General features: G+C 38.1%; 1 protein-coding gene across 4 annotated transcripts in view; it reads left to right on the top strand.

Annotated features, from left to right (window-relative positions):
- Positions 1-3915: 3915 nt before the first annotated feature.
- Positions 3916-12861, top strand: part of LOC123518051 (SURP and G-patch domain-containing protein 1-like) — a 39005-nt gene continuing 30059 nt past the window's right edge. For 3 of the 4 annotated variants that reach the window (XM_045278600.1, XM_045278601.1, XM_045278598.1), the window contains exons 1-3: positions 3916-4279; positions 6781-6866; positions 10296-10483. In XM_045278600.1, coding sequence (XP_045134535.1) covers positions 4050-4279; positions 6781-6866; positions 10296-10483 — 504 coding nt within the window. In that variant the 5' untranslated portion in view covers positions 3916-4049. The remainder of the gene's footprint in view (positions 4280-6780; positions 6867-10295; positions 10484-12861) is intronic. The other variant, XM_045278602.1, reaches the window with a different exon arrangement.

Below are 12861 nucleotides of genomic sequence, written 5' to 3'. Positions count from 1 at the left end.
TAATTAACAATCAATGATACCATTATCTTAAGTAGAATCTATAGTTTTGATTTTCTAAAGATAAATGTTTGGAAGTCAATGAGCCATGTGAAGCAGGTCAATGAACTCAAAAGTTTGGGACCCCTGCTCTATTTTTTTTCTTGTGTGTGTGTGTGTGTGTGTGTGTGTGTGTGGTGGAGCAGCTTACTCTGCTTCCTTCTCTTCATCATAACAAAAGGTCTGCCCTGAAGTCTGACTGCTGCTGAGGACGAAGAAACCCAGCCAGTCCCTCCCTGCGTTACTCACTGGCTTCGTATTCCATCTCTTTCATGGAAGAGAAGAAAAAATAATAATCTCCGACGGGAGGAACAAAGGCAATCTCATTTTACCTTCTTCTTCTTCTTCCTCTTCATCTTTTAGTTTAGAGAGATGTAAATAATGAGAGTATTAACGCTTTTACTTCAATATCTTTCTTTCTCATTGCATTTTCCTCTCCTCCTGTCTTTTCTTGTCTTGGTTTTGTCTCGTCTTGCATGGAATGAGTGTACAGGTCACTCACAAGGTTATATTCTTAAAAAAATCATACAGGCATCGTAATACCATGGTGCAGCTCACCTCACCTTGCTTAGAGCTGCAAGACTTCCCCGCACCGAGAGCACAGTGGGATATTAATCTATATTGATAAGAGCTCTAGCTTTTCTGTCTCTCTGTCTGTCTGTCTCACGTCATAAAAAAAAAAAAAAGTATTACCCAAATGTAACACCATTAGTAGATATACACGCTACGGCATTGAAGCTTAGCAATTCTCAGTTGTTCACTTGCTCGTTATTATTCGTTCTTTGTACACAAACGAAAGCCGATTTTATGCGAAATACATGAGCTGCGAAAATACAGACGAGTTAAGGGAAATTCGTTAATTTGGTCAAAAAAATTGAAAAATTGGAAACTTGGTAGTTGGGTTCGTCTCTGGAGAGGGAAGCTATGGCCGAAGTTGCCAGGCGCATAACGCACTGCTTACCTGGTAATGGCGGGTTTAAAGGGCCGGCCCTTTAAATACCCAAGCGCACACGCCCTTTTTCTTCTAGTCTTTGTTTTGCTTGTATTTATTTCCTTTTTTGAGCTGTTTTTTTTTTTTTTTTTTTGCGTGATGTACTTGTACGACAGTTTAGGATCAGGCAGTGCGGGTGAGGAAGATGCTAAATCCTCAGTACCGATTGATACAGCCTTAGGAAGTGTGCGTGCCTGCAGCCTACCTGTTGATCGTACTTTACACGTGTTGAGTCCCCAAATTGTGACAATGCCACGTGTAAGTGGTAAAAGAAAGACTCAGGTTGAAACAGCCCGCCAGAAAGCCTTGAAAAGGTGGAAAAGAGAAGAAAGTGAGGAGCCTGAGACACGTGGTGGTAGTACTGGCGAGGCTTCCACCTCCGCCGCCACCACCCCTGCCACTCCCGACCCTCACGTGTCTGCTGCAAGCTACAGGCATAGTCTCCTGCCACCAGAGGAGAGTGAAGTTCACCAAACTAGTGAGGATAGTGCCTTGTTAGTGATATCATTACAAAGACTGCAAACAATTTTCAATTTGGTGAAATGTGAATGTGGCAACGGAATCACCGCAAAAGTGACAAGTTATTTGTTTGATTGTACTATAAATCTTCGGTGTGACAAATGTGACAGTGTTGTTCACCATTCAGAACCTATCAGTGATATGTTATATATTCTAATATGATAATAACGGGACCAGGAGCCTGTAAGGCTGACAGGCAAGTGAGAGCTCACCATTCAGAGAGGCTATATAGACGACATTCCCATGATGTAACATGGCCTGAAACTATCTAAACAGCCACTACCAGCCTCCAAACAGTTGTCAAGGGATTATGTAAGTACATATCTGAGTTTGGTACATATTGGAGTGAGTTATGTGGGGTTTTGAAGATGTTCACAGAAAATGCGTTTTTCTCGACTTTCAGTTTTTCAGCATATATTGTTGAATAACTTTTTCAGTAATTGGTCAATTTCAAAACTTTTGCAGCAAAATGATCAACAACCTCATCTTAACAAATGCCAGCATGATAATGCATGAACTCACTCAAATAAATTTACAACAGGCTTATAAACTCAAATTTTTTATGAAAAAAAGGTAACAATTTGGCGTGTAATGAAATTTTTATAACATAGGTTGGGCGGAGCTTATGATGCGTTGGGCGGAGCTTACGTTCCCAACTTATACCCAAAAACATTACCCTCTCCGGTGTTAAGCAATGGGAAATTGTCACTTTCTTCTTCATTACTGAAGGAAAACTAAGAGAGAACTGCAGGGTTCAAGTTATGTAAACCACATTATAGTTTCCTAAATATGTCATGTAGACCTGTTATTAACGGTGTTAATACGAAGTAGCTACAATATTGAAAGAAATACAGCAGGACATTTTCGGGAGAAATTATGGCAAAAAGATTGCTTTTATCGTTTATTACATTACAAGAAACAAACAGTGAAGTAAAATTTCAGTGATTGATGCTTTCTCCAATGTCCAATGACACGAAATCACACATCATTCTAAATAAAAGCTACAAAGAGAGAGAGAGAGAGAGAGAGAGAGAGAGAGAGAGAGAGAGAGAGAGAGAGTTTGACATATGTTAAGTAATTGTTAAACCAAGAAAAATCAACCTTCATGTCAACTTTCACCTGATTCACAATTTATTTATCCTTCATTAAATGCACATGTATATGTACATCTACATGTACATGTGTACATGACCTTGTTCAGTCATATGTTTGTCCCAAAGACCGCTTTCCTCTCACCCAAGTCCATGGACCAAAACTGGAAAACACTGTATTATCTAATTTGTATGTATGATTTACCGTCTAAATCTTCTTAGCACGGTATGCCACAACTATCACGTCTTTTAAGGTCACATAATTATATGGTAGGCGGTCTCGAAACATGGACGTAAAACGGAAAATAAGGAGCGTAACTCGGGCGTTCCCATGTATTTTCAGTGGGCCGGTGGTAATGTTTTGAGTGTAAGTCATATACGTTTGTTCCAAAGACAGCTTCCCCATGCACCTCTCACCCAAGCCCACCAAAGCTGGAAAACACTGTATTATCTCATTTGTATGTATGATTTACAGTCTACTCTTCAAGTCTGCCTACGGGCGTTATAAGCCATAACAAAAAAATTAGGCCCATATAGGACATGCATTGCAAGATTCTTGAGCTCTAAAGGTTTGTATCTCTTTCCATAGTCTTATATGTCGACTATACCCTGATTATCAAAACCTGTTTTTAACCTATATCAACTGAAGTTGCTTTCATGTCATTGCTAAATAATTTTGCCCTCTAGAGAAAGTATATTTGTACCACGGAGCACTCATGATGTAAGATTCTTGAGCTCAAAGCCTTTTTCTTCTTTTTCACAGCCTTATATAACGACTAGTCGTTGAGAATATACAGCTGTATATTCCATAATTCTGCCACTGAGGAAAATTCAACAGACACTAACACAAAGGATTAAAGAGATCTGAAAATATGAAATCTACCTAGTTTATAGAAGGAATGTCCTGCTTGGCTGAATAATAAGGAAGCCAACCATTCTCTTGAAATTTGTAGTAATAGAATAATGACGATATAGTCTACATAAAAAAATGAGGAAGAAAAACACAGAATCACTAAATGCAGTCATGCTGTTTGAAATGCGCAACGTAATTCGGGTGTCTCAATATGGCTGGCTGAAGTCGCATGCATCTGCTGGAGGACTACAACTCTATCGTAAACAACACCACGAATTTCAAGATTAAATAATTCGATATACCAATGGATGGAGGTTATGTTACATTATAATAAAGCTTTTCATGAATATAATTATGATCTTATGAAAAATACTTCAATCAAATAATGTTGCAAAGACTGGTGACTGATCATCTCGAGCACAGAGCAAGTGTCGTCAGCCTGTGTCACGTTCCTATGGTGTTGTGTAGTGTGTGTTTGTGTGTGTTGCTGGCTGTAGAAGTCAATAGGGAGTGTGTCTCGCATGGTGTTGTTGTTTGTGCTGTGTAAACGCTGCTAAAAATGTCTAACAAATATCCAGTTCAAGTCAGGATGCGGGAAATGTCAAAGCAAGAAGAAATTTTGATGAAGAAGAAGCGAGAAATCGAGCGAAAAATGAAGGAGCAACACCACCACCATCAGGCCCATGGCAAAAAGGCAGGGGGCGGCGGTGGCGGTGGTCGTGGCGGTAGCATTAGTAGTGGAGTGGCACTTCCTAGACATCCTACGAGCCATGAACCAACCGGCATCAGGTGAGGTATTAGTTTTGACTTCACCTGTGGAAGTGGATGATATGAATAACCTCAGCCTCTTCCCCCGAAGTTAGTACTCTCTTATCAGATAGAATGTTATGCAATATATGTAAACCTACAGAATTTTGTTATGGTGGCAGCCAGGTTCTTGATCTTACCATTAGCATCCTTACCTAACCAAACCTTATCAATGCAATGGTTCTTGTTTGGTTATGTATAGTTAGGTTAGGATGCTTTCGGCCATCACAGCAACCAAAAGTAGCAGGATTGCATACTGTTCTTAATCTCCAATGTAACTCTGGCACTTTATATATTTATTTTAATTTTCTTGGTCAATTTTCAATTTCACCCTACCAGTGATTTTCAGATGTGGTTTATGTGTTTCTGGTGAGATATGTAGTGAACTGACTGATGTTTTACATCATATCTGTCACAAATGCATAGTTTTCAAGTTATGACTCTTCAACCTATGCTTACCTCTCCTCCTTGATTATCTTAGGGGATCTGTGGGAAATTGGAGTTTTTGGGTGAGGGAGCATTAGATTGAGTAATTTACATTGCAAAACAGAACTAAATTAAAGAAAACATAAAAATCTATGAAAATGCAGCAGTTGCTATGTTATTCTTGAGCAGCGGTGTCAACGATTCACTCTAGACTTACTGGGTGGGCTTTGCCCCCCAACGGATCCCCTCTAGGCTAGCCGGGGAGGTTGTGTCCCCCTGACCCCCGTGGTTACTAACCAAACCCTAAGCAAAATCTAACCTAACCTAATTTTAGCCTATACACAAAATGTAGTGAATCTTTGGCAGCGCTACTCAACAATAACAGCAACGCTTACCTTGGACGCCGCCACTGCTATTGTCAAAAGCGTAATTAATGTATTTTCATATATTTTTATGTGATTCTGTTGATTTTTTACCTGTTTTGCAATGCGCATTACTCAATTCAATGCTTCCCCAATAAAAAAAACAGATTTCCCACAGGCCCCTCCCAAAGATTGTTGGGGAAGAGATGTGGGCATAAATTGAAAAATTAATTACTTGAAAAGTAGCATTTGCAACAGAAATGATATAGACCATCAATCAATGTGCTACATATCTCACCAGAAACACATAAGCCACTTCAGAAAATCGTTAGTTGGGTGAAACTGAAAATTGTCCCATTTCTACCATCGTGAGAAAAAAAAAAAAAAAAAAGAACCGAACGCGTGGAGGTGGGATGCTTGGGGCTCATTGTAGCAACTAGCGGTGCCTTACCTTGAGTTGGCTCCTAACTTGAATTTTGGCTCAAGTCAAAACAAAAAATTGATTGGGCAACAGGTCGTATCTCAGATTTCTCATAAGTCAAAGCACTCGTAACTCAAGGTTCCAGTGTGTGTGTGTGTGTGTGTGTGTGTGTGTGTGTGTGTGTGTGTGTGTGTGTGTGTGTGTAATTCACCTCGGTTGTCTGCTGGTCACCCAGCCAGTCTTCCCCATTACGGAGCAAGCTCAGAGCTCATAGACCGATCTTCGGGTAGGACTGAGACCACATCACACACAACAAAAAAATGGGAAAGCGAAGCCACAACCCCTCAAGTTACATCCTGTACCTATTTACTGCAAGGTGAACAGGGGCCACATATAAAGAAGCTTGCCCATTTGCCTCGCCGCTTACTTGGACTTGAACCCAGCCCTCTCGATTGTGAGTCGAGCGTGCTAACCACTACACTACGCGGTGTCTGTCTGTCTGTCTGTCTGTCTGTCCATCTGTCTGTCTGTGTGTGTGTGTGTGTGTGTGTGTGTGTGTGTGTGTGTGTGTGTGTGTGTCTGTGTAATTCACTGTTTGATCTGCTGCAGTCTCTGATGAGACAGCCAGACGTTAGCCTACGGAATGAGCTCAGAGCTCATTATTTCCGATCTTCGGATAGGTCTGAGACCAGGCACACACCACACACTGGGACAACAAGGTCACAACTCCTCAATTTACATCCCGTACCTACTCACTGCTAGGTGAACAGGGGCTACAGGTGAAAGGAGACACACCCAAATATCTCCACCCGGCCGGGGAATCGAACCCCGGTCATCTGGCTTGTGAAGCCAGTGCTCTAACCACTGAGCTACCGGGCCGTGTGTGTGTGTATAATGGAACCTTGTGTTACGAGTGCTTCAACTTGTGAGAAATCAAGACATGGGCTGTTGCCCAATCAGTCTTTATTTTGACTTGCAAGCCAAAATTCAAGTTAGGAGCTAGCTCCAAGTACACCACTGTTAGTTGGTACATTGAATGTCAAGCATCCCATCTCCATGTGTTCAGTTTGAAATGTTTTTTTTTTTTTTCTTTTTTTTTTTTTTTTTTTTTTTTTTTTTTACCATGGAAGCACTTCTCATCTTGTGCTAGCATTTTGTGTTTTTTTGTGCTGTTTCTTATTTAGCTGAATTTCTTTTGTGTGACCATTGATCCTGAGCAAGTGGCACTACCTATGTAATGTGAAGTGGTTTCTAAACTTCATATTTTCTTTCAGTGAAACGGAATCCTCAACAACAATGAACAAATTCAACAATGATGGAAGTTTTTTGGAGCAGTTCAAGAAATTGAAGAATAAAACGGGTATGATACAGTATCATTTTCACCTTCTCACTTAGACTGTCTTGCTGTTATTGTCATTTTCAATCATTCATAAATTTGATAGGGGATAATTATCTATGACCTTGCAGAATTAGTTTCTAGATTAAGTTATCCAAAATAGTGTAATTTCAATTTAGTGTTTGTAAGATCAGAAGGTGAGAGTAGATAAATTTATATGTATAAATTGATTTTTAAATATCTATGGTCAGGAAAAAAGTCAGGAAAAGACACTGTCATCTCAAGTTGTAGCTACAATATGTTAATTACTCTTAGAAACTGTCATATTAAAACTTTTATCACATCATAATTTTCATTAGTGGCAACAACATTATGAATCACCCTTAATGGTTATGTGCAACTCTTCAGGTGTTCTAACTTTTAGTTACTCTCAGCACATTTCATTACTTCTTTGGTCCATTTTCATTTTTTTGTCCATGTTTCCAGACTAGTGTGATCTGTCCTCATTCTCTTTCACTACAAGTCTTTTTTCTTCATTTCACACTTATTGTCCTGTCTTGCACTGTAGTACTTGGCATGTCTTATTCATTATTCCCATTTATAGCTTTAATACTTCATTTTTTTCTAAATATTCTTCAAAGTTGAGGCATAAAGTGTATGTAATTTTGCTTATCTTTTCTAATAACTTATTGGAGTCTATATAAGAGAGAGAGAGAGAGAGAGAGAAGGAGGAATTAATGTATTGATTACCCTTGCAACAAGGTAGTATGATGACATTGGGAGCCTCATGTAGCTATGACCAGGTTGTATGATCTTTATGCAGTCTTGAGTATTCCCACTCTTTCATATTGGAATATGAGTATCCTCTCTTTGAATAGCTTTTTCCTTTAGTTGAGGGCTTTCATATAAATCACGCTTTTGTGATCAGTGAAATTCATTACCCAGCTCTAAATTTACAAACTTCAGAGAAGTTTTTTAAGAACTATAATAAGAAAAATATTAAAAAAGATTCAGCATGATTTTTAGCAGTAAACTAAAGATACACCCTGTTGATGAAGAATTTGTGCTGCATCTGCATTAGATAAGTAAAAAGAATGATATCACGTACAGTTGAATGGTGAAAAAAATGTTCTGAAAAATGCTAGGTGTTGAATAAAAAAGAGTGAATTAGAACTTCATCATATCATTCTCAAATCCACTTGAGTATTGATTGTGTTTTTATTGAATGTACATTGCTTGTTTGTTCTGCATGGTCAGTTATTTAATAAAGAGGTTTCCTTGGGGTCCAAAAGTGTTATAAGGAAGACACTGCAAATATGACCTGAATGCTGCACTATAACATAACACCTGTCCATGATTGTTATTATTTATTTCTTTGTTTATTTATTGTTATTTCTTATATATTTATTTATTTATTTATTTATTTGTTATTTTTTTTTGTCCTGTGACATTCTGTCAAAGTTTAAGGTAACTTGTTTCTTCTTACTTGAAACCCATTTTGAAAATATGTTCTCTTCCTCATGTTTATCATTTTGCTCTGTCAGTTATAATGAATAATACTAGTTTATTTTAATCATACATTTGCACTTTGTAATTTACCCAGATTTTGTAGTATTTTATTTTGTTTTGTAGTTTCTGTTACTACATTTGGGTTTACAATTTCTTTTGATAAAGATACTGATGTATTGTAAAATTAATTAACAGTATTGGAGAGCAGTTTGAATTTTTTATATGATTTTGCTTTGTTGATGAGAAGTAAGGAAATGAACTCAAATGTCTGCTTCTGTACAATGAAGAGGCACAATTATATATGTACTTAGTGTACATATGCGCTTTCTGTTGATATTATTGCTGCTGTTGCTAGCTGCTCTGTCACTGCAAGGAATGCATATTCATGATCAGATCTGGATCAGCAGTTTCTCAGTTTGGTTTGTTTTGATCCCTCTGCCTACCTACAAAGATATGTGTCTCTGCATCATTTGCAGGAAACATTTTAAACAAACCTTGGCATATTTGTTGGATAGATGTTTTAAATAAATCATCGTCTAATTGTGCAATGTATGGAAATATGTATTGACTTATTTAGCTTTTTTTCATGATTTTTAAATAATTGATTTATGACTGATTAGAGACACTTATCAATAAAGTACAATAAAATAAATAAAGAATAGCTTGTTAATAGTGGAATTTTCAAATACATATCGTACTCAAAATGAAACAAAACTTTTTATAAGTATTGAAATTTCCGTCTAGAATGTTCAAAATTATGCAAAATATTTTACAAGTACTACTTGAGATAAACAATGTGTGAAAAAATCCTTGTGTATGCATAAGTTTGATTTTGAACAAAGACATGAATGGAAAATTTGTATTTTCCTTGTTGAAAGATGTATTTGTCATATCTTGCATTGCTTATAGATGATGGAGCATATAGCACTGCTACAGAACTAAGAATTATTTGTTGAACTCAATACTGTTAGATGTTTTTTACAATACAAGTTTTTAGTCTATGACTGACAGTTCTTGGAAAATTTGTAGCCAATTTCACTTCTGCTTAAACCCTTGTGTTTACATAACTAACTGGAGTTCAGATGGCTGGGACCCAATGCTCTGTATTAATATTCTTTGGATGAAAAATAAATGTTGAAATACTGTAGGCTTTATTTATTTTAGACATTATTAAATGGTGTTTTACTATTTGTTAGGCATTGAATATATAAGATGCATTTTAATATTTGAATTTTGTTGTGGCAGAGATAATGAAATGTAAGGCAAGCTAATTCCCATACCTCCATTATTTTTAAGAAAAAACAAATGTAGCAAGTGTCTTACACAAACCTTATATGGCAATATCTTGATAACTTAAATCATACGATTAAACTGGACTTCTTTATGTAGGCTACAGGTATTTATAGTCTTCTTTATGTTGTGTTTTAATATTGCACTATCTTTTTTTCATCACTCTGTCTAAAAGAGGCCACTAGTTAGTTCCATAAGCTGTACTTAACCATCAAATGATGGAGACATTCCTCATGGAGATTCCTCTTTGTTGGGCTAGTTTTGGCAATTCAGTGAAAAAATTACTAATTTTCATCACCAGTTTTTCAGTTCTGCTTTGACCAATTTATTAAAACATATTAGCATCACACTTTTTAATTCATCTTCTTCAATCTCTTGCAAACTTGCATTCTTTAAGTGATGTGGTTTTTGTGTTGAATTGATGAAGTGAAGTAACTTTTTGCACTTTCTCAGCCTGTGTTCGGATTGTTGTTTGCCATGCGATACCTAGTTATTTGTGTCAACTTCATGCATTGACAGGCATTCACAAAATCTTGATACAGATGAATGGGTCCCAGCCACACAAACAAGTCATTCTCATTTGTTTAGGAGAGGAAATAATGTTGATAACTATTACATGATTTACCTGTTATTAATTTTACTGAAGTATTACAGAAGTAAAAGAAGAAAACTATTCAACATCTCATAAATCCAAATCATCAGGACAAGGCACTAACAAGCTAAAGGCATATTGCCAGAGTGTTCCAAAACAGACTGATGCAGCCCATACATACTCCAGGCAAGATAATGTTTCACCTCCATATCCAGATGACGTCAAACCACATTTACTTGTTGATGGAAGGGTGAGTACTCCAGGCAGACCACATGTTACATAAGGGATGCACTAAGGATTGATTTTGTGTTGAAAGATATATTGAAAGTGTGAATATATATATATATATATATATATATATATATATATATATATATATATATATATAAGAAACCAGGAATATATATAGCATATATACTCCATATATAGCTGGTGAGACTGTATCTTCCTTGTAAGCTAAAAGAACCACCTGAACTCATGACTCTATATATATATATATATATATATATATATATATATATATATATATATATATATATATATATATATATATATATATATATATATATATATATATATATATATATATATATATATATATATATATATATATATATATATATATATATATATATATATATATATATATATATATATATATATATATATATATATATATATATATATATATATATATATATATATATATATATATATATATATATATATATATATATATATATATATATATATATGGCCAAACATACGTAAGTCGTCACCCGGCTGCGGTTAGCTGCTACAGCTCACTAGACTGTTATACTGGCAAAATCGCCAACTTTGTTACGGTCAGTACAGTGGGGATTATAAAACACTCCACAGAGTCCCCACTACTATAACTCGCAGCCGACGTAACCCTCAGGTTCTTTCAAGGCCGCCAACAGTGTATAATTTCCCCCACTGTAAGGGAATCTCCTCAGCAACTCCTTCTCCTCCTGTACCCAACCAAGTAGAATTTATAAATGGTAGATGCTATGTGTAACAGGGCGAGGCCTTAATACCCCTAGAGAAACCGCCCACAAGGACAATTCCACCCACTTCTCTATGAAGTATTAATGCCTCTCCACACGCCTTGTCCACAGACTGTAATAATTCTCACAGACCGGAACAACGCGCGGTATATTATATACTATACTATCCTACTACAACAAGTGCTTACTAACACCTGTTAGACTGACATCCCTGGCCTACTACTACTGCAATATATGATGTGTACAGCACATCCGGTGATGTACACACAAGCCCAGACACCACCTACGGGTGACACCACTATAGTCCAAATACTCGTCGCAGACAAGTCTGGCGGACGACAACTACGCACCACTGGCCGACATGAAGCCTCTCAGCATTCAATAGTGTGCGTGGCTACTACCACTACAATACAGTTTACTACTGAAACTATACAAAAGATGGTGGGGCACACAGCCCACCCAACAAAACACACTGGTGACCACAGCCACCAACAGCAACAACAGGACGAAACAATAACGCGTCCCTCCGCGTCGCCACACCCGAGTGGACGAACGCACAACAGGAAATGCAGCCCCAACCGGCTACACTTTCCTCAGGACAACAAGCCCGTTGTCCTACACAGCTACGGTCTACCCAGTAGCAAGCCAGCTACTCAACAGGAGGGCACAACTCCCAGACCAATGACTAGCGAGTAACAAGAACAGCCCAGCAACACGTGTCTCCACCCTGTGCCAGAAACCACGAGCGCACGTGTCTACCTCCGCTGAAGACTGGCTGGTTACTATACACAGTATACTACTGATACTACACAACAGATGGTGGGGGCACACAGCCGCCCCCCCAAACACACTGGTGACCACGGCCACCAACAAACAAACAGGACGAGACAAAACGTGTCTCTCCTCCGCGCCGCCTCACCACGAGTGGACGAACGCACAGAAATGTAGCCAACTTACACACTCTCCTAGACAACAAGCCCGTTGCTCTAACAGTCACGGTCTACCCAGTAGCAAGCCAGCTACTCAACAGGAGGGCACAACTCCCAGACCAATGACTAGCGAGTAACAAGAGAAGCCCAGCAACACGAATCTCCCTAACACTGTGCCAGACCGACGAGAGTGCGTGTCTATCTCCGCTGAAGGCTACCTCTGTACTGACTCCCGCTCGCAACGCAAAATGGTGGAAACAAAGGAGGGGTTGTCTGCTCAGCAGAACAGCCCGAGGGGCCCGCGATGGGTGGCCATAGGCTTCACATATAATAATATAATAAATTAAAGTGGATTAAGACGGTGCCCATCACACGCCCTCCCTTAAAAGAAAAAATTTTGGAAATAACAAAAAACATTTACAAAATTTTTTAAAAAAGGCATGGAACTGACTAAAGGGAATGGCCCCGGGACAGACAATCGGCCACAATGTTGTCTGCTCCTCTTATTTATCTTACTATGACATTGTACTCCTGGGCTCACTCTGTATGGGGGCCACTTGACAGGCTTTTCGTCCCCAACATTAATATCGTGTTCTATCAACTGTGTCCTGCCCGGGACACTGCTAAACACTGAAGAGTACTTTCTCAGCCGCCGAAGCAACTCATATTGC

Source organism: Portunus trituberculatus, chromosome 43 (assembly GCF_017591435.1).
Source record: "Portunus trituberculatus isolate SZX2019 chromosome 43, ASM1759143v1, whole genome shotgun sequence".
NCBI classification, from domain to species: Eukaryota; Metazoa; Arthropoda; class Malacostraca; order Decapoda; family Portunidae; genus Portunus; species Portunus trituberculatus.
Note: the sequence above shows the minus strand (reverse complement) of the source record. Positions and strands in the feature narration are given on the sequence as shown.